Below are 23872 nucleotides of genomic sequence, written 5' to 3'. Positions count from 1 at the left end.
AACATGGTTTAATTTTATTTCAATAATTTGCAAATTGATTTTACTGGTCAGCCAATCGAATTGCAGTATTTCTTAAAATTTCGATTGTATCTTAGTTTAAGTTTTCGTGAATAAGGGCCCAGGATGCTAAATCCAATTTCATTTCATTGCCTACTATTTTAATGTAAAGATTGTTATTTTTTGTGTATTAAAAACACTCTCCATGAAGAATGGACTGTATCAATATAACCCTCTCTTCATTAGCCCAGTCGGAGTAGGACGTTAAACCCCATTCATTTTCGTATCAAAATAACATTGTGTTGCTTGATCTAGAAAAAGACCACAAAACATAGAATTGATCGACATTGGCCTATGTAGCAGTCAAAATGAGCTTCTCAATATTTCTTGTACTGTAGTTAGGATTGAAAACAAACAGGATTATTACAACCCAAGTAGGACTACTTAATGTGATTAATGGGCGAGTAACTCTCATTACCCAATTATCAGATAATCAACTTCCATTAATCAACAACTTAAACCAGTTTATAACCAACTATAAATACATGTATAGAAGTTTGTTCTTCATAGAATCAAAACAGGACTATAAATATACACTGTATGTAGGCCTATAGATTGTTATTCATAGAATTAGTGGAATATTTTTCTTTTATCGAAAAACATAATTCTTGTATTAATGATTTTTGTGTAAATTAGTCCATAAAAACATTTCAATATAAATCAATTTTCTAGACACAATCTTTACAAACTAAAATCAATAAGAGAAAATATGCTGAGTAACAAGAAATAATACCAGTATTAATTTTCGCTTTTACAATTTCGTACTTTTACTCATATATTTACTCCTTCTGTTCTGCATCAACTGGGCTAATGAGAGAGAGAGAGAGGGGGTTAACGTCCACTCGACACAAACTAGGTCATTTCGGGACTAACATATGGTTTAATTTTATTTCAATAATTCGCTTGCGCGTAGTGGACTTTAGCAGTGGGAGGAAACCGGAGGACCTGGAGAAAACCCATGAAGTTGGACAGGCGACCCTACTCCCTGTCACGTACAACCAGGGATTCGAAACCACGCCAGTTGACTCAATGACGGGCCTTATGATACAGTGCGCACATGCTAACCATTCGGCCATCCAACCCCCCTAACTGGGCTAATGAGGGGAATTTTGCCCTGACAGCAGCATTTTCTTAATTGTGGACCCTGGTCAACCTGATGGACAGACAGGGGGCTGCGACAATATTCGACCACATTTCAAGGTCAGCGTAGGCCTATAAAAAGACTTCATTCAGACCTGACGATACCGTGGATCTCCGATCAATATTATTTCACCAACCACTATAACATATCAGTTCTCTTAATAAGCTCAATCTTGCTGAAGCACCTCACTCCTTCAGAAAATACAGTTTAATTTAAACAGCAATGTCAAATTACAGGAATGTCAATATGACCGAGTCAAATTAACTTTTAGACTTGTACTAATCTAATGACATCATCATGACATCATACGAGGTTGACAGCCATCTGGTCAACTCATTAAACTTTTTTTGTCTTAATCATTTTAGATTTTGAAGTAGTATGGATTTGGCGCCAATCTCTACTTGCAGACATTGATACCACCAACAAGACAACACAAATAAATTATCCTTTTAACTGTTTTTTATTTTCAGAATTGAAGAATTACAGATTTGCCGTCAATTTGGATCTGATGGCAGACAATAAAACAAGATGACATCACCATATTGTTATTCTGTGAAGAAGGGGGCCTATAAATGAGACTGAATGGTTGATGAAGAGTCTCCACAAAGTTAAGTTAAGCTTGTCCAAAACCAATTTATTGATTGAACAAAACTTTATTAAACGTGACCAATTTGTTTTTGTTTGTTTTTTTCATTGTGCTGCATAACAATACTAAAATTCTTTAATTATCTGGAATGGAAATGACAGTTGGAATTAGATACAAGAGTAGCACCACAGTCTGGGCAAAATTTCCCTCATAGCACACTGTATAGCGTATGCCCGTCTTCATTAGCCCAGTTGGAGCAGAAAAGTAGGACGTTAACCCTATTTCATTTCATTTCATTTTGACAAGGTTTCAAAGGATATTCTCTCACCGTTTTCAAACTAATGATTGGTAACCTTACTAAAATTTGATTTCATTTTCTCAGTGTAGGTATACATGTACAGTAGGTAACATGGAAACATCATAGTTTATATATTATTATAATACATTTACCTATACTAAGGGAGCTAACTCTATATAAACAGTCATATACTTTGAATGGCATTTAGTAATTGGAACATACATGTAATTAAATAACACATTATTTATTTTTACACTGATATGGACGATCACCAATTCATTGAAATGTGCATTTTACATCATAAGGACTAATTTCAATCCTATAGACAAAGGGTGGGGTCGACTGCCTAAATCATGGATTTTCTCCGGGTTCCCCCGATTTAGTCCCCGTGCTAAGGACATACCCCCACCCATCCCCAACCCACGATATGAGCAAGCGAATTATTGAAAATAAACATTGAACCGCATGTTAGTCCCAAAACTACCTAGTTTGTGTCGAGTGGATGTTAAACCCCATTTTTCTCTCACACTTAGTTCATTTGGAAACCTATATGTAATAATATGAAAATGAAATGAAATGGGGTTTAACGTCCTACTGTTCTGCTCCTGAACTGGGCTAATGAAGACGGGCATACGCCATACAGTGTGCTATGAGGGAAATTTGCCCGGGCAGCGGTGCTACGGCTTACTCTTATGTGTAATATAATAGGGGTTCAGGTATTGATCATATAAACTGTCAACTGTCAAATTGAACCATATGTTAATCCAGAAATGACCTAGTTTGTGTAACTAGAGTTGAACCCCATTTCTCATATGGTCTGTCATTGAGTCAACCTCGTGGCTTTTCTCCCACTGCTAAAGACCCCAGCACGTGAAGTGAATTTTTGAAATAAAATTGAACCATGTGTTAGTCCCGAAATGACCTAGTTTGTGGGGAGTGGACTTAAATCTCTCTCTCTCTCTACCTCTCTTTTCTCCACGTCCTCCCCATGTTAGCCTCTCTTTCTCTCTCTCCCTCTCTCAAAATGTTTTATATTATAACCATTCAAGTAGAGTTGACCTGTTGACCTGATAGTAAAATTAATTATAAGATATCTTTGAACTTTAATCAATATTTTCTTACTGTATATACATATATCTACTCTAATATACATGTACACATACAATTTGATATTATCTTTCTATAAATAGAAATCTTTACAGTCAATACAAATATATCATATATTTATACAATCTCATTCAAATTAGTTTTTTTATACTTTCGATGACCTTACACGACATAAAGATCTGACCGGTTGTACGAGCGAGCGACTTTGACCCTATGACGCAAATACATTTGATTAATCAATCAGCGTTGACGTTTCTAGTGGTTTACCCACAGTTGCGTGCACCTCACGCTAAAAACTCGCCATAACAGACCATTTCATTGGCTAATCCCTCATATCAACAAGAACGCAGGTTATACATGTACAACAGCTCTTCCAGACCCTAGTGTAGATAAGTAAAACGAAATTTCGAACTATAAAAAACGAAACAAAAGAGGATCAGATTGATATTTATACTATCAATTGGCAGTTCAGTGTATCAAGTGAACTTTAAACCCCATCTCTCTCTCTCTCTCTCTCTCCACCCCCTCCCCCCACCCCGAATCCCTTGTAAACATGGAAAATAAAGAGAGATAGAGAAATGGGGTTTAACATCCACTCGACACAAACTAGGTCATTTTGGGACTAACATATGGTTTAATTTTATTTCAATAATTCACTTGCGCGTAGGGGTCTTTTGCAGGGGGAGGAAACCGGAGGACCCGGAGAAAACCCACGATGTTGGACAGGCGACCCTACTCTTTGTCACGTACAACCAGGGATTCGAAACCATGCCAGTTGACTCAATGACAGGCCGTATGATACAGCGCGCGTGTGCTAACCATTCGGCCATCCCCCCCCCCCCCCTGGAAAATAAACCTCACCTTCTGTCTTTAACCAAACATGTAGCACAATAACTATAAATTAAAAACATCCACTTGAAATATATTCCCACACTATTAACAAGCAATTGAGAAGCTTATCACCAAATGAAAAAAATTCAATATTCCCAACTGGCGACAGGCACATAAATATGTATGACCAAATAACACTGGCAGCTCAATTTAATTCACAGTAAAACACTTATGTACGACACTCCAAAAGTACAAAATTATTTTGACATCAAGTGATTTGAAGGAATTCTTTCAATATAATTGATGTTGTAGTTTTATAAAGACGTTCCAAAGTACAAAATTATTTTGATATCAAGTGATTCCAATTATGGGTATAATCAAACGAGTTAATTCTCAAAGAAATTCTTTGATATAATTGATGTTGTAGTTTTATAAAGACGTTGACGGATATAACCTCTAGTAAAATATGTAGTATCAGAGAAAATAGGTCACGGCAACACTTAAAATCAAATATAATCTGGTTAATCAAACATTAGCTTATAAATTATTGGTTTTCGTCACGGTAGAAACTGAACAATATATCTTATATAGCTTTTAATGACATTTAGTAATTGAACTGGAATATACAGGTCACAGTTCTATGAAATATAATTACTGCTAGGCTTCACTACTTGCATAATGACTAAGAGAAGCCTATTCGAAAGGTTGGTCAGATGAATAATTTTATGCAGTATAATAATTTGATTTATTCAAGAAATGGTTAACTGGTGATAATGGCGCTTCATTAAAATTGTACCAATGTTTAAAACACAACGGCTATAACCTTAAAGCACAACGGCTATAACCTTAAAACACAATGTATATAACTTTAAAACACAACATATATAACCTTCAAACACAACATATATAACCTTAAAACACAATGTATATAACCTTAAAACACAATGTATATAACCTTAAAACACAACATATACAATGTATAACCTTAAAACACAACATATATAACCTTAAAACACAATGTACATGTATATAACCTTAAAACATAATGTATATAACCTTCTAACACAATGTATATAACCTTAAAACACAATGTACACGTATATAACCTTAAAACACAATGTATATAACCTTAAAACACAACAAATGCAAATAAATTTATAGTCATACATGGGTAAAATGGGGGTAAAAGTAAACTTTGTCATTCTTCAGAAAAAATATTTTGCTAATCTGAGGTCAACAGCTTACATCAAAAATTGGCTGGCTGGCAATTTTTTGGTTTATTATCTCTAAATCAAAATACTGGTCAATACTTGTTCACATAATCTATTAAATCACACCCAACAATTCTTGCTAACTTCCTTGCGACGCTGAGAATCAAGTTGTTTTTAACAATATCATCTCAAGATATTTTTGAAAAGGGAAAAAAGATAAATGAAACTGGTCACATGGATCTATTTCAAATCACATGTGCTATGAAATGTATTGTTAAACTTTTTCCTGTTAAAAAATCATACAAAATTATGCCTTTGTTCAGTTTATCAAAGTCAATGACCGCAACATCAGCTGCCTAATAGAGTTAGATATTTACGAACATACATTGGAAGTGTAGGAGTCTTTTTACTCGGTAGTGCTAGCACGATGGAGTCTAGTCCCCGATCGCTTTCTATTCACTTCTTGTGGACAGTTCATGACCGAAACTTGACGAAGCTACATGTAACAGGAAACCACAAGGTTATTCCAAACTGAAAAAATGAAATCAAATGGCGTTTAACGCCCTATTGTTCTGCTCCGACTGGGCTAATGAAGATGGTCATACACCATACAGGGTGAACATTATTAAGGAAATTTTGTCCGGGCAGCAGCATTATGGCCTACTCTTATAACGAATTCCAACTGCGAAAGGGATCTTTAACATAAATGCCAATATATACACACAAGATCTCATTTTTTTGTACCATCCGAACAACTAGACAGTGGTTCTAGTCAGGCCCTCCATCCTGCACCACTAACAAGGGGGAACCACGTCAGAAAATCCCAATAAACTTTCTCAGCCAATGCAAGGATCGAACATTCCAAACTGAGTAAAACTTGTTGTTGAACATATATGTACATAAAGTAGGCCACTGTTGAATATTTTGAATCAAGAATGTTTTGATCAACCACAACATTCAGATGTGACATTCATATTTACAAGTCTTTTTCATTAGCAAATTATAGAATAACATATAAACGTACTTGTAGCATGGGAAATACATAAACAAAACATCACATTACAATAATATTTACATTTTATTTTTATTATTATAATATCAGGTCAAGTTGTCTGTTTGTGGTTGCTTGTAAGAAGGGTAATACACCGAAATTATATTACTATAACATTTACAAATATTCCTTGTTCACTTTAATGTCAAGTTGTCTGTGTTTTCTGTTTCATTCGGGGGAAAAAATGAGAACTACTTATACTATGGCCCTTAATAGATGTAGTATACAAAATCTGTAATCAGAAGGCACAACTACCATCAAGATATCTTGAAAGGAGTGCTGAGATGTGCTCCGAATAAAGTTTTTTTAAAACCTTTATACATACATGCCTCAGCCTCACTAAGAAAATCTCCCAAGAACCTTAATTGTATACCAAATTTGTTTCCATGGAAACACCAAATCCATACAATCTGTGAAATTTGTAATAGAAGGCCCCATTTACTATACCGGTAATAGGTTTCATAAAGATATCTTGGATGGTTTATGAGTTATATTCAGGAAACAAAAAGTTCATAGAAGGCCATTTCAATATCATCTCTCCTAAAGTAATGAAGCGCAAATGTCATTTTTTGCTGAAATATCAAATTTCTCACAGCTTAATCCATGTTTATGCATGTAGATCAATCTGATTAAAATACAGATCTATATTTCCTTTCGTTTTTTTATACTTTCGATGGCCTACACTACATAAAGATCCAACAAGTTATAGTGGCAGTTCAAGTAAGGGGTCAAACGAGCGGCTGTCGACCCTATGACATCAGACATTGATTAATCAATTGATGTTTCTAGTGGTTTACCCACAGTTCCATGCGAAAAAAGGCCAAGAACCTGCCATAACAGACCGTTTCATTGGCTAATTCCTCACACCATTCAGAACACATCAATGATATTATTGATAACAACTCTTCCAGATCGTAGTGTAATAAAGACAAGTAAAACGAAATTTTGTACTATAAAAAAAGAAACGAAATAGGATCTGTGTTTTAATCAGACTGACATGTACATGTATGGTACTTAGATTGATTATTTAACATCTAATTAAACGAAGCAAGTCTTTAACTTAGTATCATCCACATTCCTCGACATTGAAACACGACTTATTGGTTTATTTAAATCAACAATGATGTTGTTATCTTACCATAAAAAGTTGGGCTTCTGATATCCAATATTTAAGACAAAATGAAATTTTACAATTGGGTGCGAATTGTGTGCCAGAATGCTTTCAAGCGCCATGTGTAATGAAGCGACTCGATGAATGAGGCTAAACACATCCCACACCGGAGAATACTACCGGCGTAGACTGGAATGACCAGACACCAAAGGCTGCCAATCAATTTGGACTCTTCGCGTATTTCTACAAACATAACGGATTTGAAATTACAGTAACGATTGAAAGTAAATCAGTTTATATACATTCATATTACATTATTATATGCGTTGCGACCCATTTGTGTCCATTTCTAGGTGCCAAAGCATAGAGATTTAGCTTCTTTAAGGAAACAAAATCAAAATACTAACGTTAGACCTTCTGGTTTGGATTCAAATGGATTAGATCTTTATATGTACATGTACATGTAAATAGAAGTACAGTTTTACTTGGCCTGAAAATAAAGAATTTTCAAAGACATTGTCAGGAAAAAATTCAGACTTTATGGGGAATCAGGGGGTTGGATGGCCGAATGGTTAGCGCTCGTTGTCTCATAAGGTCTAACATTGAGTCAACTGGCTGGGTTTTGATTCCCCGGTTGTACGCGACAAGGAGTATGGTCATCTATCCAACCTCATGGGCTCCAGTTTCCTCCAACAGCTAAAGACCCCTACGCACAAGCGAATTATTGAAATGAAATTGAACCATACAGCTGTATAATAGTCCCAAAAAGACCTAGTTTGCGTCAAGTGGACGTTAAACCTCATTTCTTTCCCTCTCTCTCTCTTTTGGGAACCATTCCTCTGTGCCTGTCAATTTGTGTGACACTGATTTGTCTTTTTGTTGTACATGTATGTTTTTCCATGTCAGGTACATGTAATTAGTGTAGTCTGACAGTTTGTCAGGTGAAATTAGCCTACAATTAAATCATGGTCTGATGATCTATAAGGTCATATCTACATAAGACATAATTATACTACATGTATCTTATTGGGGGACAGCCCAATCGGAGCTTGATCACAGCTGTGTCTGGTCGGATAGATGGAGTCAGCCCAACGATTATTTGATCCTCAGCAGCATGAGGTTCTTCGGTTAATTGCTTTATATGTACAATGTATCTTTAATGTAATTTAATTATATCTAATTATCGTTAGAACCCCTGCTTTAGTTGTTATTCTACACCAATTATACTTTGTTTATTATTTTACACCAATTATATTGTGTTTATTTATTTGTTTCAGGGCTATACTATATTTTGTTCATTTTCATTTAGAACAAATTCCATTTCGACCCATCAGATATCAAAATATGTTATATTAAATAAATACATTACGATACAATTTGCAACATAATGCAGCGCAACATACAGGTATGTAATACTGTATATGTATATACATGTATCATACAAAAATATCAAAATAACCATAAAACTGCACTACTTTAATGAACGGAAAAATGATGAAAAGATAAAAGGTATGCCGACACAAATTGATTTTTTCAACACTGGTTTAATAACATTTTAACATTTTTAAAGTACTTTTCACCCATCTGGAGAGCTCATCAGAAATAATGTATGTATGTAATGTGTGTCTCGGTATGTAATTGTTCAGAAATGAAATGAAATGAAATGGGGTTTAACGCCCTACTGTTCTGCTTCGAGGCTAATGAAGATGGGCATATACCATACAGTGTGCTTAAGGGAAATTTTGCCCAGACAGCAGCACTATGGCCAACTCTTATATCGAATTCCAACTGCCAGGGGATCTTTTACACGTACACCAATGTATACATTCAAACAAATAGACAGCTGCCTTTGTCAGGCCCTCCGTCCTGCACCACTGACAAGGGGAAACCATGTCGGAAAATCCTGAAGAACTTTCTCGGCCAATGCAGGGATCTCCAGATTAGCGAGCCAGCATCTTACCCACTTAGCCACTATGGCTCCCTACATTGTACAGTACATATGTATGTAATGTCATGTATGTATGTATTGTCATGTATGTATGTAATGTCATGTATGTATGTATGTATGTATGTATGTATGTTGTACAGTATGTATGTTGTACAGTATGTATGTTCAGTATGTAACAAGTACTACATTGTTTATTGCCTGTCCGACAAGCAAGTACAATGTATACTATATATAGATTTAGTTCATGTAGTCAAGACCTCCTTTATATTCTAGTTGTAAACTAAACAATCCACACTAATCCTACCTTTATTGACTTCTCAACTTCACTATGTTTTAATAACCTTCACACTTTCTCTTTATAATGAATCAAACAGTATATAAAATCAATCAGTTCAATTCTCACTATATTAACATACAATAACTGATCTACATTTCAATAGAACACACCTGTATTTATAATAGATCAAACAGTATATAAAATCAATCAGTTCAATTCTCACTATATTAACATACAATAACTGATCTACATTTCAATAGAACACACCTGTATTTATAATAGATCAAACAGTATATAAAATCAATCAGTTCAATTCTCACTATATTAACATACAATAAAAAACACCTGTATTTATATACCTGGGTCAATTCTCATCAATATATAATTTCTACTAGAACATAAGGCTGGTTCACCTCACTCTGGAGAGAGAGAGAGAGAGAGAGAGAGAGAGAGAGAGAGATTTTACATCCATTGGACATTTTGGGAATAACGCATGGTTCAATTACTTACATTTTAATAATTTGATTGTGAGAAGGCATCTTTAGCAGTGGGAGGAGCCAGAGAACACCCTCATTAGGTTTAGGCAGGTGACTCTACTCCTTCTTACATACATGTACAAGCGGGGAATCGAAACCACGCATCAAACCATTTGATTTGATTTGGACACTATTTCTCTACTCATTTCTGGCCAATCTTTGAAGATGTTACGTCATGACATGAAGTGAAGAGGTCATGACGTAATGACATGAAATGAAGACGTGATGACATGAAGTGAAGACGTCATGACATGAAGTGAAGATGTCGTGACATGAAGTGAAGATGTCATGACATGAAGTGAAGACGTCATGACATGAAATGAAGATGTACCACAGGCCACGCATTTCCACCTATCCTTCAGTGATTTGCAACTGTCAAGAGACCTTGGTTTTTCACCCCATCCTAATGACTAGAGGCTACATGTATTCCTTGCCCAGCCCTCCGTCCTGCACAACTGACATGGGGACACCACAATGGAAAATTGTGAGGAGTTGACTCGGATGACACTGTGAGCGAACCCAGGACCATTGGGCTAACGAGCCAGCACAACCTTCTCACACATCTATACAATCTCATTCCATGTCTATAACTAACACTGACAGAAACCAACAGGTAATAAATAATGAATGTCATACCTGTAAATTAATCAAAAGAAATGTCTGTGAATCAGTCAGTCAGAACATATCAAACATTAATGAGAGAGAGAGAGAGAGAGAGAGAGAGGGAGAGAGAGAGAGATGGGTTTAACGTCCACATTCCATTCGATACAAACTAGGTCATTTTGGAACTAACATATGGTTCAATTTATTTGTTCAAAACTTTCATTCTTTTGTTTTGTGAAAAACTAACAGTCTGCATCATTTGTATATTGTCTTTAAAATTTATTATCAATACATGCTTATTACTTTGTTTTAAAAATATCTCATTATTCTGATCATCTACACTGTAATAATGATGTCATGTTTATAAAAATAGAATCAAATCGAACTATTACAATTGATTCATGAGCTATTAAACATACATTATGCAAGAGCAAAATCTGATTATTGCAAGTCTTAATTTAGGCTTCAGATGTTATAGAAATTATAAATTAGATCTTTATTTAAACAACAAGACCAAAATCAACTCTTTAGACCCACGGATGGCTCGGCTACAGCTCGGATTTAAATAGGATTTCACTTATCAATTAATTCAAATATGGCGCATCCTGATGAGAATACGTCAGTTAGATCGAGGCTAAATGATAGAGTGTACTTAGCGAGGCCGCTGTAGAGCGTTTCCGCATGCCATTGAAAACTTTACTTGATAATCGAGATATGTAGGTGGAGTTAACGCCTGTCAATCAAACGATCAGCCACGGTGAAGGCACATTTCACTACCATTTCTAGTCAAATATTACAACGATGATAACTACATGTATGTTCAGAATAAAGTAATTTGACTGAAATTTTCAAAATATTCTTCTTTCATCATCTACTTTTGAACTGTTATAGCAAGAATGGCCAATTCTCTGTAAAAATCTCACATTATGTATCTATAAGAAATATTGAGATAAACATGTACATGTAAACTCCAAAAACATTGCAAAATGTTTTAAAAATAATCCATTTTATTATGCCTTTATAAACACTGATATATATATATATATACAGTAACATTAATGATGTGCATAAATACATGTACATGTACCTGTACAAGTACATGTATACAAACACACACACAATAATCATACTCCCAATACTCCCATACCAGTACAGGTGCATGTGTACAAACACACACAATACAATTTAAACATTATGTAAGAGCTAAATCTGTCTATTGCAGGTTTTTATTTTGGCTTCAAATGTTATATAAACTATTATTTATTCACATGACAAGCCGAGGTGACCGAGATTCAAATGGATTAATACACCCATGAGATTTAAAAATTTAACGACAAAATGAATAATGGAGACTAAGAGACTCGATTGTCCAGTACCGTTGCTATGATAATGAACAATCTACGCTACATGTAGATCTTGTCAAACATTCCAACACTCATAATTTTTTCAATATTTTTTTTTCCATTATATTTTTTTTTAACTGATATAGCTCTAAATCTTACATAATGCATCTTTAACCCCTTACTTGGCAGTTTTACTTGAAAGTAAAATTTCTGCTAACAAACAAGATTTTTTAAAATTTGGACTGTCGACAGAAACACAATTCACGTGTTAGAAGATGGATTTAGAAAAGACGTCCATTTATAGATTTTATAATACGAATACACACATACGCCATATTTCTACTTCCCTGGCATAAAACCTTTATTTATGGCGGTATTCCATATAAACAAGGACAAAAAATGGTCTTAGCTGTGAACTTGTCACGTTAGAGAGAAAGAGACAGAGAGAGGGTTTAACCTCCACTCCACATAAACTAGGTCATTTCGGGACTAACACATGGTTCAATTTTATTTCAATAATTTGCTTGCACGTAGGGGTCTTTAGCAGTGGGAGGAAACTGGAGGGCCCGGAGAAAATCCACGAGGTTGGACAGGCAATCCTACTCCATGTCACGTACAACCGGGGAATGAGTACAAATAGAATAAATCTGAAAATTTTCTGAATTTATAATTGCCCAGAACATATTTAACAAATCAACAATTTCAGCTGCGTCAGTTTCATAATAGCGGATCAATTCAAACAAATCTTGTTTGATTTTAGATTGCTAAATTCTACATGAAAATAGTGTTGGATTATCACAAATTTGTGTAGGATGTGGCAAAAAATGATTCCTTTTGGCGAACAAAGAAGAATCATGGTGAAAAATACATTGTAGACGGTAAGGATTCCAAAATAGCCATAGAACTGAGGTGGGGTAAAGGCCTTTTTTTACATTAGTTGTGTATAGGTCAGACAGTAATAGATAGAGGCCAGAGCCAATAAGAATCTGTTACTAAAGTAACTAATTTAGAATATAACATTCAAATTCTGACCAGAGCTTCCACTATCTTCATTTTAAAGTAGCTAAGTCTCTAACTCAATATCATCGAAAATCTTCGACATCGAAAACACAAATTATTTGTCAATTTAAATCAACATTGATGTTGTGATCTTACTGGGAAAAAGATGGGCTTCTGATATCCAATATTCAAGACAAAATCAACATTTTACCATTGGTACAAGTACGAATAGTACCATAATGCGTTTCAGCGCCATTTGTAACACGGGGCTCGAAGAACAAGGCTAGACATATTCCACAAGTCATGTCAAATGGCGACGCCATATTCTTATCTGGAGAGCATGTACAATAAATATTATCGGTGTCGACTGGAATAACAAGACGCTAGAGACTGCCATGGAATTGAGACTTCTGGCGTATTTCGCCAAACATAACTGATTAGAAATTCTAGTAAAACAGAAAGATTGAATCTAAATCAGCTTATATACATTCAAATTACATTATTCAAATTACATTATTAAATGCGTTGCGACCCATTTGTGTCAAACTCTAGGTCCCAAATATTAGCGATTTAGCTCCTCTAAACTCTCAGGGAGAGAGAAAGCCTTAATAAAATTTGACACTATGGATTGTGCAATTGTTTAAAATTGCTCAACCAGTAAATTTTACAAGGAAAATTTCCTTTCTTAATAATCTAACACTTCGATTGATATTATCATACGGAATAAATTCCCTTTAAACAGGGTGTGGCATTTGGGTTGCCATTATCAATAATATAATTGTCTTTGTGTAGTAACTGGATCAGAAATTATCAATTGATAATGATACTTGATACACTACAATAGACACATAGATTCATATACAGTGTTGCAATTTTTATGGGGGTTAATGACATTAGGAAACATGATTTATTCTACAAAACATGAAGTAGTGATAAATGATAGAGAAACACGGTAAACAACCTCAGTTATTCGCAGCAAACAAACCAATTAATACCGTGGTATTGTTCATTGTGTGATTAGCATCTATGAGTAATCGGCAGTGCGACTCGAGAGTGTTCGAAGCCATTTAATTCATAGATCACTTGAAATTATTCATCAATAATATCCGCCCAATGTCACGCATTTTCACATCACAGGCCTCGATGTCGTTATTATAATGTGTCTCTGTATTATTTACCATTTGGAAAAATGTTTTAATCATCGATAATAAATAAATACAAAGAACTGCTGCCTACCTTAGTTCAACTTCAGCTATTTCCGGGTGCAGTTGTCACAATCGAGCGGCATGAGCTGTCAGTTAGCCGGTTCCCCTCCCCTTTGCTGTTATATTCTCCTCCCTATTTATTATTTCGGGCACTTTTACGCTTGTATGATATGGATTGATTTTATTGTTTCGTGAATTTTAACGATCCCTATCCATTATAGGGATTGGTTATACATTGCATTTGTGTTGTTATTAAATCAGAATATCAGAAACAATTAAATCACGTCTCTAAAATAAAATAGCAAAGGTTTTCAATATAAACGACAGAGGGAGGACAACGGAACAGCCACGTCGTATCTTTTTATCTGGACTGTCTCGTCTCAAACAGAGAATTAGAGTAAAACAAAGAATTTTCTTGTTTACACTGTTAAACAAAGTAGAGACTTTACAGCTACAAAACATAACCCTATTTACTAACAGACAAATATCTCCCATTTCAACTTAAGTCGATTAAAATCTTGGATTTTATTTTTGAAGGTTCAAATAATACACATTAAGCAATTATAAGGCCATGTATGAGAAAAAAACAAAAGAAACTTGTTGATTGTCCTCGCACGACCTGCCTGGCAATTTATACCACCTGACCTGTTTGGGTTATATATGTGGGGTTTTTTTTATTTATTTATTTCCTCATAAGTTTATTGTCCCCAAAAAGGATGTCGCAGAATAACTGCGATACAACTTCAAATGTGATGGCTCAAAACATCCATACCGCATGTACAGGCCGTGGGGACAGCTAAAGTAGATAGCGGAGATAGGTGGGGAGGGGAGGAGAGGAGATGGGCGGTGGGTATATTTTGGAATGGAAATAAAATGAAATAAAATGAAATGAAATGGGGTTTAACGTCCTACTGTTCTGCTCCGAACTGGGCTAATGAAGACGGGCATACGCCATACAGTGTGCTATGAGGGAAATTTTGCCTGGACAGCGGCACTACGACCTACTGTTATATCGAATCCCAACTGTCAAGGGATCTTTTACGTGCACGCCAATGTGTATACGAGACCTCGGTTTTTCGACCCATCCGATCGACTAGACAGCTGTCCTTGTCAGGCCCTCCGTCTTGTGTCACTGACAAGGGGGAACCATGCCGGAATTTTGGAATGGGTTATCACCCTAGTAGTAATGGCAAAAGGTAAGTTGGGGTTATGGGGTAGCTAGATAGATATTTTATAATGTATATTATATAAAAGCCTCTATAAAGATTTCTGTCGTTGTGGACGACCATCCACATAAATGTGTTGTGATATTACCTGTCAATTACTAAAATTATCCTTAGCTTCCCTTATACCCCCCCCCCCCAATTATCCCTGGTTCAGTTGTAAATATCAGTTATGACTAATTATAATGTTAATCAATTAAAGTACCAGTAATTTTTATATTTGTTTGTATTCTGATACTTTTCCCAAAAGATATTAGCGACAAGAGAGCTTTACCCCTCCCCCTTCCTCCATTCCTTCCCATATATGGTTATTTCCGTAAATATCATAGCGATTTCGCATTTCTGAAATGTTCTCAGGGGTGCTGTAAAAAATTGACGGACAATGTATATCAATTTTACCCCTCCCTCCATTCCTTCCCATATATGGTTATTTCCGTAAATATCATAGCGATTTCGCATTTCTGAAATGTTCTCAGGGGTGCTGTAAAAAATTGACGGACAATGTATATCAATTTTTTTATGTTCGAAAATTTTTTCACAGGGGGCGGGGGAAGTGGGAAATTTTTGCAGAGCCCCCCCCCCCCCCAGTTATGGGCCTGTATATAATTATTATACACTGTAAAAAATAGATACCCCCACCCCCTACCCTCTGTACATCCCGCTCCCCAAGATATTAAAAAGAAGGATCACTAGTCGTTGATTTTTTTTTTTATCATGGGACAGGACTGATTTTAAAAGAATGCTTTGATATCAAGCACCTGTTTTAAACACAGACACCGATTTGATATATCAGAAAATGATTATTTATTGGGACAATTGCGAATGGAGACAGGCCACCATTAGACATACATTATGCAAGAGGTAAATCTGCCTATTGTAGGTCTTTCTTTAGGCCTGAAATGCTATCTAAAAATAATAATTAGACATTAATTAACATGACAAGACCATAAGCAATTCTCGATGCCATCTGATGGGTGCGATTTTAAACAAATTTGAATCCGATCTCAGAGTCAACGGTTGTTGTTCATAATTAACAATCAAGGCTACAGTGTTTCTGAAATTCAGTTATATCGGCCCAGAGTGAAGTAATTTGACTGACAATCGTAGCACTATCGTCGTTGCGACATTGTTTTTAAATTTATAGACAAGGAATAGAGAAATAAGATGGGTTAAACAACATTTTTTATCTTTACAAATTATTCTCTATTGTCAGTATATTAAGGTATGAGTTTATTTAAAACGCAAATTAACTGTTTATGAAATAGCGTGAGAATAACAGGAAAGAGGGTCTGAGTTCAAGGATAGATTGTGTCGAAAAACATGTGACGGAAAATTACGATTGCATCATTTAGCTTGTTTGACCAATCTCTATACTTATTTACATGATATCTGACCAATTAGATAATTGAACGTCCAAAACCCACAGCTACAAAACTATAATACTTGTGAGAATTCGTTAGACTTCTATTAGGTTCCAGAGGGCTTACAACTGGTTTTAACTAGTATTGTTATCTATTATGCTTGTATACCTGTATTCAGCTATATATATATAAAATGTAGAAGCAAACTGTCGCATTGTTATTCCTGGTAAGACAACGTCTTAAGAATCCGTAAGAAGTAAATACACAACGTGAAGCAGAAGTAAAGACAGCTAGAGACAAATTCTAGACGATCACAAGGCTACAGAAATATGTAGTAAGAAGAGATGCATGGGTTGTATGTAGGATGTGGCGACCGGTTTCCCATAGACGCTCTCCACGTCAGACAGAAGGCTCATGGTGCTACATATTCTCAGCATATTCTCTTTACATTATCTATTTTAAAACTATTATAGCTAGAACTGTCGGCTCTTTATCTAATACCGCCGATACATCTCGAAACAACAAAACGATCTTTTTGGTTTGCAGCACCCTACTTGTGGAACTCCCTCCCCCACCATATTCGAATAATACCATCACTGCATGTGTTTAAACAACAGATAAAGACTCTGCTTTTCACAACTGCTTTCCAAGACCAGTATTGAAAAATTTGCCTAGCGCAATATAAACTTTAATTAGTATTGTTGCGCGAACATAAATTTAGATATATTATTATTATTATTATTAATCTTCCACTACGCCGCTTGAAATTTCTCTTTGTCTATTTATAGCGAATCTCTATCTTTGTGTATCTCAAAATTTCAGTGATCAACCCCATACAAAATTTGGAGCAAAGATATGGCCATTTGTTGCCCTGTCTGTAGTGTAAAACGTTCAGCCCACAGAATTTGGGGAAAAGTTGGAGCCGGACAAAGAGAGCAGAATTGACTTTGAAACCAATGGAGAAATTAATGGTGGTCTGCCTCCGAATAGTGTTGAAAGAGTTATCTCCCATTAATTATAATTTTCACACATTTGGTATAAAAAAAACCCACACAAATATATGGTTACGCGTGTAGTGGGGGGTGGGATAATTTTGCCCTGGCAGCGTCATTTCTGTCTACTCGTCTCTGAATTCCAACAGATCTAATACCGATTTGTAGATGGGACATGTTTTTCCTTCCCATTCAAACGACCAGTGACCGTCAAATTTTCCAAAATATTCTTGCACCCCCCCCCCCCCACATGTTATCGAGTCCACACGCCTATGGACCAGACAAATTGTTCTTGTCAACCCCGCGGGTGCCATTCTGAAAGAGTGAGAACCCGGTTTGGACATGCCCAAAGCCGGGACCTCTCCATTAGCCCACTCGGAGCAAAACAGTAGGACGTTAAACCCCATTTCATTTCGTATACTTATTTATTATATACACTATAACATTAGATGACGCTTAAAAAGGGGCAGACAACTCGAAATTATGATTTGACACTCAATTAAGAGCAGACAGCTAGAAATTATGATCGATAAGTGGTCGATTTGTTTTATCTGGGAGTATTTTTTTTATAAATTTATGTGTTTATCTACCGTAAACATAGAAGTACTTGTACTTTATCTACTTTAATACATTAAAGGAGCATTAGATACAATTAGTTAGAGAGCTGACAGATTTCTCGCAACAATAGTCCAATTCGATAATGAAATAATGAAAACAAAATATGCTGAAAATTTCAGTCAAATTGCTTCGCTCTGAACCGAGATATTAGCATTTCAATTTTAAGCCTTTCCTCGATCGTGATTACTAAAGTTGGTACGACAATAAACAAAGTCTTTATTATCCATTTTTACCTTAAATCATTCATCACAAAACGTATTCAAATCCACTAAATATCGCAGGCTAGCGATGGCATCGAGAGTTGATTATAGTCTTGATAAGTTAATTAATGTCTAATTGATAGTTTCTATGGCCTAAAGAAAGACCCACAATAGGCAGATGTAACTCTTGGATATATAATACATGTTTTATATAAAGTTTTGGATGAATAATTTGTACCAGTGCGGTATTCACAAATCGCGAACAATATAACACCTACATGATTTCACAAATTCTTTATTAAATTATACCAAGGATTATAAGGTCAAGGTCCATGGTTATATCAATCTCATTAAAATACAGGGCCCCTATTCACGAAAACTTAAACTAAGATACAATCGAAATTTTAAGAAATACTGCAATTCGATTGGCTGACCAGTAAAACCAATTTGCATATATCCAATTTGCATATTGGTCAGCCAATCGAATTACAGTATTTCTTAAAATTTCGATTGTATCTTAGTTTAAGTTTTCGTGAATAAGGGCCCTGATCTATATTTCGTTTCGTTTTTTTTTATACTTTCGATGGCCTACACTACATGAAGATCTGACAAGTTGTAGCGATAGGTCGCGTCAGAGGTCATACGGGCGGCTTTTGAACCTATGGCGTAAGACATTTGATTAACCAATTAGCATTGATGTTTCTAATGGATTACCCACAGTTCCGTGCAAAACACGCCTAAACCTCGCCGTAACAGACCGTTTCATTGGCTAATCCCTACCACTATTCAAAACATGTCAATGATAACAACTCTTCCAGATCCTAGTGTAGTAAAGACAAGTAAAACGAAATTTTGAACTATGAAAAACGAAACGAAATAGGATCTGTGTTTTAACCAGATTGTGTTTATATACCATTACAAATTTTCTAACACCGTCAACCAACATCATGAAAACAAAATAGCAAATCGAAATTTTTGGTTGGCATCAGACGATTGGTACGGATACCAGAAAATATAATTACAATCCCAAACATTATTAAACATATTAAATGATATTCCAGATATATTCGTTATAGGCGTCAGTGGTACCGGAAGTACCGATACGTCATCAACTGTCTGATGTATGGTTGTCAAGGCAACATCCATGGAAACCAATTCTATCCCGTGACCGTCTTTATCTTTATATGTAACACTTTTATCAATAGCTGTAAGAGAAAAAGAAAACCATATTCTAAGACAAAAAATAAACTTCAACATCAGCGGACATTTAAACAAACTCATCCTTGTCCAGTTGTCGACGCAGGATATTTGTTGGGGGGGGTGGTGGTTCTGGAGTGTAAAGAACGCCGACAACCGCCTACAATTCGGGGCCTGTCAAGTGACAACGTGGGTCTAAAGTCGTTCGGAAGGGTAGAAAAACCGAGGTCCCACGTACACATTAGCGTGCACGTAAAAGTAGGCCGTAGTGCCGCTATTCGGGCAAAATTCCCATCATGGCGCATGCTCGTCTTCATTAACGCAGTCAGAGCAGAACAGTAGGATGTTAAACCCCATTATACTCCATTTCGCCTATCATGGAGTGCCTCACCTCCTAGACTGGATAACCTGCTCTAATACGCCAGAGTCGCCCCTACGTCACTCCTTTTCTGACTTGCATATTAAATAGACTGGACAACCTGTTCTAAATGACGCCAGGCTTGTTCCTACGTCACTGCGCTATTCTGACTTCAATATGAAAGTCAGAAAAGGAGTGACGTAGGAGCGAGTCTGGCGTATTAGAGCAGGTTATCCAGTCTAGCATATTATATTGAAGTCAGAATAGCACAGTGACGTAGAAACCAGCCGGACGTCATTTAGAGTAGGTTATCCAGTCTACATCACCTGCTTCCCACAAAGCTCATAAGGCTTGCCACCCCATACCCCATCACCCAACCAACATACAACTCGAATTTACGTGTTTCGTAGGAACAGAATGATATTTGTTAACTTACCATGTAACCGTTGACTACCATTGGTAACAACATTCAAAGGATCAATGAACTGCCCCAATTTGTTAACTCTCCATTCCTTACCGGGTTGTAAATTAGGTTGAAACGAATAGGAAATAGATTCAGCTAATCTGGTCGGCATTTTACCAAACCACTGTACATCAGACTCTAGAACTATTCAATAAAACGTATAAATACTTAGAATGATAGCCGCTCATGCCTCCGTCAGAACGGGGTGGGGTCCTTACTGTGCTGCTACGGCGACGGATAATGATCTGAGATCGCGTCAACATCGCCATAAGCGTGGTAAAAGCGTGGTGGAAACGCCAGATATCGTGCCGTGGTCGCCAATGATCGCCAATGATTGCCGAGTCACGCCTTTTGTTTTGGGCATGTTCAAAGCAAACGCCAAGGTTATGCGATCTGGCCTGGAGAACTGTGAGAACCCGGCTTTTTTTCAAGTTTGTAATTTTTGGGGACATTTTTTCGAGCTGTGTTCACGTTTGACGGCGACCTTGTGTATTTTCTGGTCGCCGTACGGTCGCAGCAGCGCAGTAAGGACGCCACCCCGGTCTGACGGGGGCATTATGCTACCTTCCCACTATCACGATTCGTGTTGCGATTGAAATCGTGGTTTTAATCGTGGAGTAATCGTGATGATCCTATCAGGTCTTATCATATATTGATAGTCGTGACAATCGTGTTGATTGTATCGAAACGTATCCGAACTATCTTCAGGTACCAGATCGTGGAATCAATATGGACTTTTGGCAATCCGAATGTTTCCATCCGTATCACGTATCTGAACGTATCTTCATGTACCAGATCGTGGAATCAATATGGACTTTTGGCAATCCGAATGTTTCCATCCGTATCACGTATCTGAACGTATCTTCATGTACCAGATCGTGCACTCAATAGGAGAGACAGATGGGGGTGGGGTGGGGACATACACAAACACACACACACACAGGGCTTAACGTTTAACGTCTACTCGACACAAACTAGGTCATTTCGGGACTAACACATGGTGGAAAGCTGAAAGCTAGCATTACCAATAACTGGTATACAATATAACTTTCAAACTATAGACATGAAATGAAATTGGGTTCAACATCCTATACGTCAGCACTAACCGCGTTGTACTCTATCTGCTTAAGGTCTTTGTTTTAGTCTTGATCTCTGTTCTTCGTCCGCACGGAACGACTAGACACCGTTCTCTGCCAGCCGCCCCCCCCCCCCCCCCGTCCTGCAACACTGACAAGAGGAGACCAAGCTGGAAAATCTCAAGGAACTTTTCTCAGCCAATATTGCCTTACTGACTGAGTCACTGTGGTATCTAATGTTATACCAGGTAGAGCCTATCGGGTTCAGTGGCATAACGTTGTTTGCCAACACCCTAACTATGGACTGTTCTCACAGCGAACATGTTACGTGGCAAAGTTTATTTCAGGCCCTTAACTAGAGGTCGCACCGCCCCCCACCCTGTTAAAAAATTGTTGACCATAAAAACAATAGATATACATTGTACGTCACTTTTACAATACTCCTGCGAACACTTCCCTCCCCCTCGTTGCTCTTAGCTAGTTACGGCCCTGGTTTATTTGCACCGTAATTTTGAAAATCTGTGTAGGATTTTGCACTCGGGGCAATCGACCCGGTAGCCACGCCCGCGTTAGCCATCTACTACATGTACTAACATGGATTATGAATTACCCTCCTTTAACCGTCTTCAACAGAAATGACGATCTATGGGTGCTTAATACCCTGCTGTAACCCCAAGTTACAATCTCGACCCCAGAGATAAGTTTACTCTTCGTTTATCGCAGGAAAAACTCGCCGGCCATTTTAAATGTCACGTGATGTATCCTTCCGTCGGTCGCCTTACGAAGATCCAAGATGGCAGTTCAAATACGCGTTTCTTCAGAAATTTCACGTCAAGATGTGGAAAATGTTCCAAAGATCATTAATATGTAACGCATGCAACGAATCGATACCTTTGTTGAGACAGCGACAACATTGCATTCTAACAAATCCTGCCAATCAGTAGCCGCGGGGGCGGAGCTAAACAACGATTTCACGCTGATTAATGGCCGGCGAGTTTTACCAAGGGCGGTAAAGTTATTTCTGGCATCGAGATTGTCCAAGATACACACACATATTTATATACTTACTACTATTTTTAAGAGAATAATAACGGATATAGATGGTGGGTGGGGCACCATAAAATGTAGTAGCCCTTTCCTCTAACATTGAGAGCTCCAACAATATATCACATGTTCCAGCTGAAAAACAAATCAAATGCGTCGAGGATGTCATATGAAATTTCTCAGACCAAAGAGAAAACAAAGGCGTACTTAGATTTTGTCGACTTCGCACATTAGATTTATTTTAGACCAAGACTACTTCTCTATTTCATCTATTCACTGTCCCAATAAACTACGGTGAAAATATTGAAGTTACGAACAATAAATGATCGTTCATTCAAAGGATAAATAAAGGAAAACCGAGCAACGACAGCACATGGAGTATTTAAATTTGAATTTCTAATGGTAAATGGTACCATGTTGTCATAGGATAGAAATACAACACTTTTATCATTTTCAGACTGACAAACAATTATTATATACTGGCGGTTAACCCGGCGCTGCCCAGGTTGTGTTCGTAACTCAGAAACCAGAAGAGGTAGGCCAACACCACCGACCATATGTTAATCCCCAGTCAGATCTATCCCTATATACCAAATTTCGGCCTCGGGATAGCCCTAGTGTAGCCGCAAACCCTGAACAGACAGACAGCATGTCACAAATATTAGTATAGATATGTTCCCGTATGTAACGCTAGGTCGGTCATCGACGTCTCCGTCCCGTATGTAATGCCAAGCCAGTCAGCGGCGTCCAGTCCCGTATGTAATGCCAAGCCGGTCCCGTATGTACCGCTAGACCGGTCAGCGACGTTTCCGTCCCGTATATAAAGCTAGATCTAACCCTTAGAAAATCAAATCAACTAGTTATAAGAATCCCTAGCCCTAACCCTGGGATAGTGGAAAAAATTCATTTTTAGAAAATCCAGTCCTTAGTAGGAAAGACACCAATGTGGCTCTCACCCGAGAGCCTCATATTTATTCTTTATTGTTTCAGAAATAAAAATACCAGTATACCACAAGCGACACCGAAGGAAGACCAT

The 23872-nt window shown here is 36.9% G+C and overlaps 2 protein-coding genes and 1 long non-coding RNA gene across 3 annotated transcripts in view; 1 reads left to right on the top strand and 2 right to left on the bottom strand.

Annotated features, from left to right (window-relative positions):
- LOC126825003 (uncharacterized) overlaps window positions 1-1873 on the top strand; it is a 105624-nt gene extending 103751 nt beyond the window's left edge. The window contains exon 3 of the long non-coding RNA XR_008788493.1: window positions 1669-1873. This is a non-coding gene — a long non-coding RNA (uncharacterized LOC126825003). The remainder of the gene's footprint in view (window positions 1-1668) is intronic.
- LOC126824910 (proteoglycan 4) overlaps window positions 1-14443 on the bottom strand; it is a 160066-nt gene extending 145623 nt beyond the window's left edge. The window contains exon 1 of the mRNA XM_056101777.1: window positions 14336-14443. The gene's annotated coding sequence lies outside the window, so the exon portion shown is untranslated. The remainder of the gene's footprint in view (window positions 1-14335) is intronic.
- Window positions 14444-19211: 4768 nt separating this feature from the next.
- The window catches only part of LOC126824914 (uncharacterized), a 37665-nt gene continuing 33004 nt past the window's right edge, over window positions 19212-23872 (bottom strand). Inside the window, exons 24-26 of the mRNA XM_050554352.2 lie at window positions 22861-22971; window positions 20690-20860; window positions 19212-19903 (exon numbers count right to left, since the gene is read on the bottom strand). Of these exons, the coding sequence (XP_050410309.2) occupies window positions 19644-19903; window positions 20690-20860; window positions 22861-22971 (542 nt within the window). The 3' untranslated portion in view covers window positions 19212-19643. The remainder of the gene's footprint in view (window positions 19904-20689; window positions 20861-22860; window positions 22972-23872) is intronic.

This window comes from Patella vulgata, chromosome 6 (assembly GCF_932274485.2).
Source record: "Patella vulgata chromosome 6, xgPatVulg1.2, whole genome shotgun sequence".
Classification (NCBI taxonomy): Eukaryota; Metazoa; Mollusca; class Gastropoda; family Patellidae; genus Patella; species Patella vulgata.
This window is presented reverse-complemented; position numbering and strand designations above follow the sequence as displayed.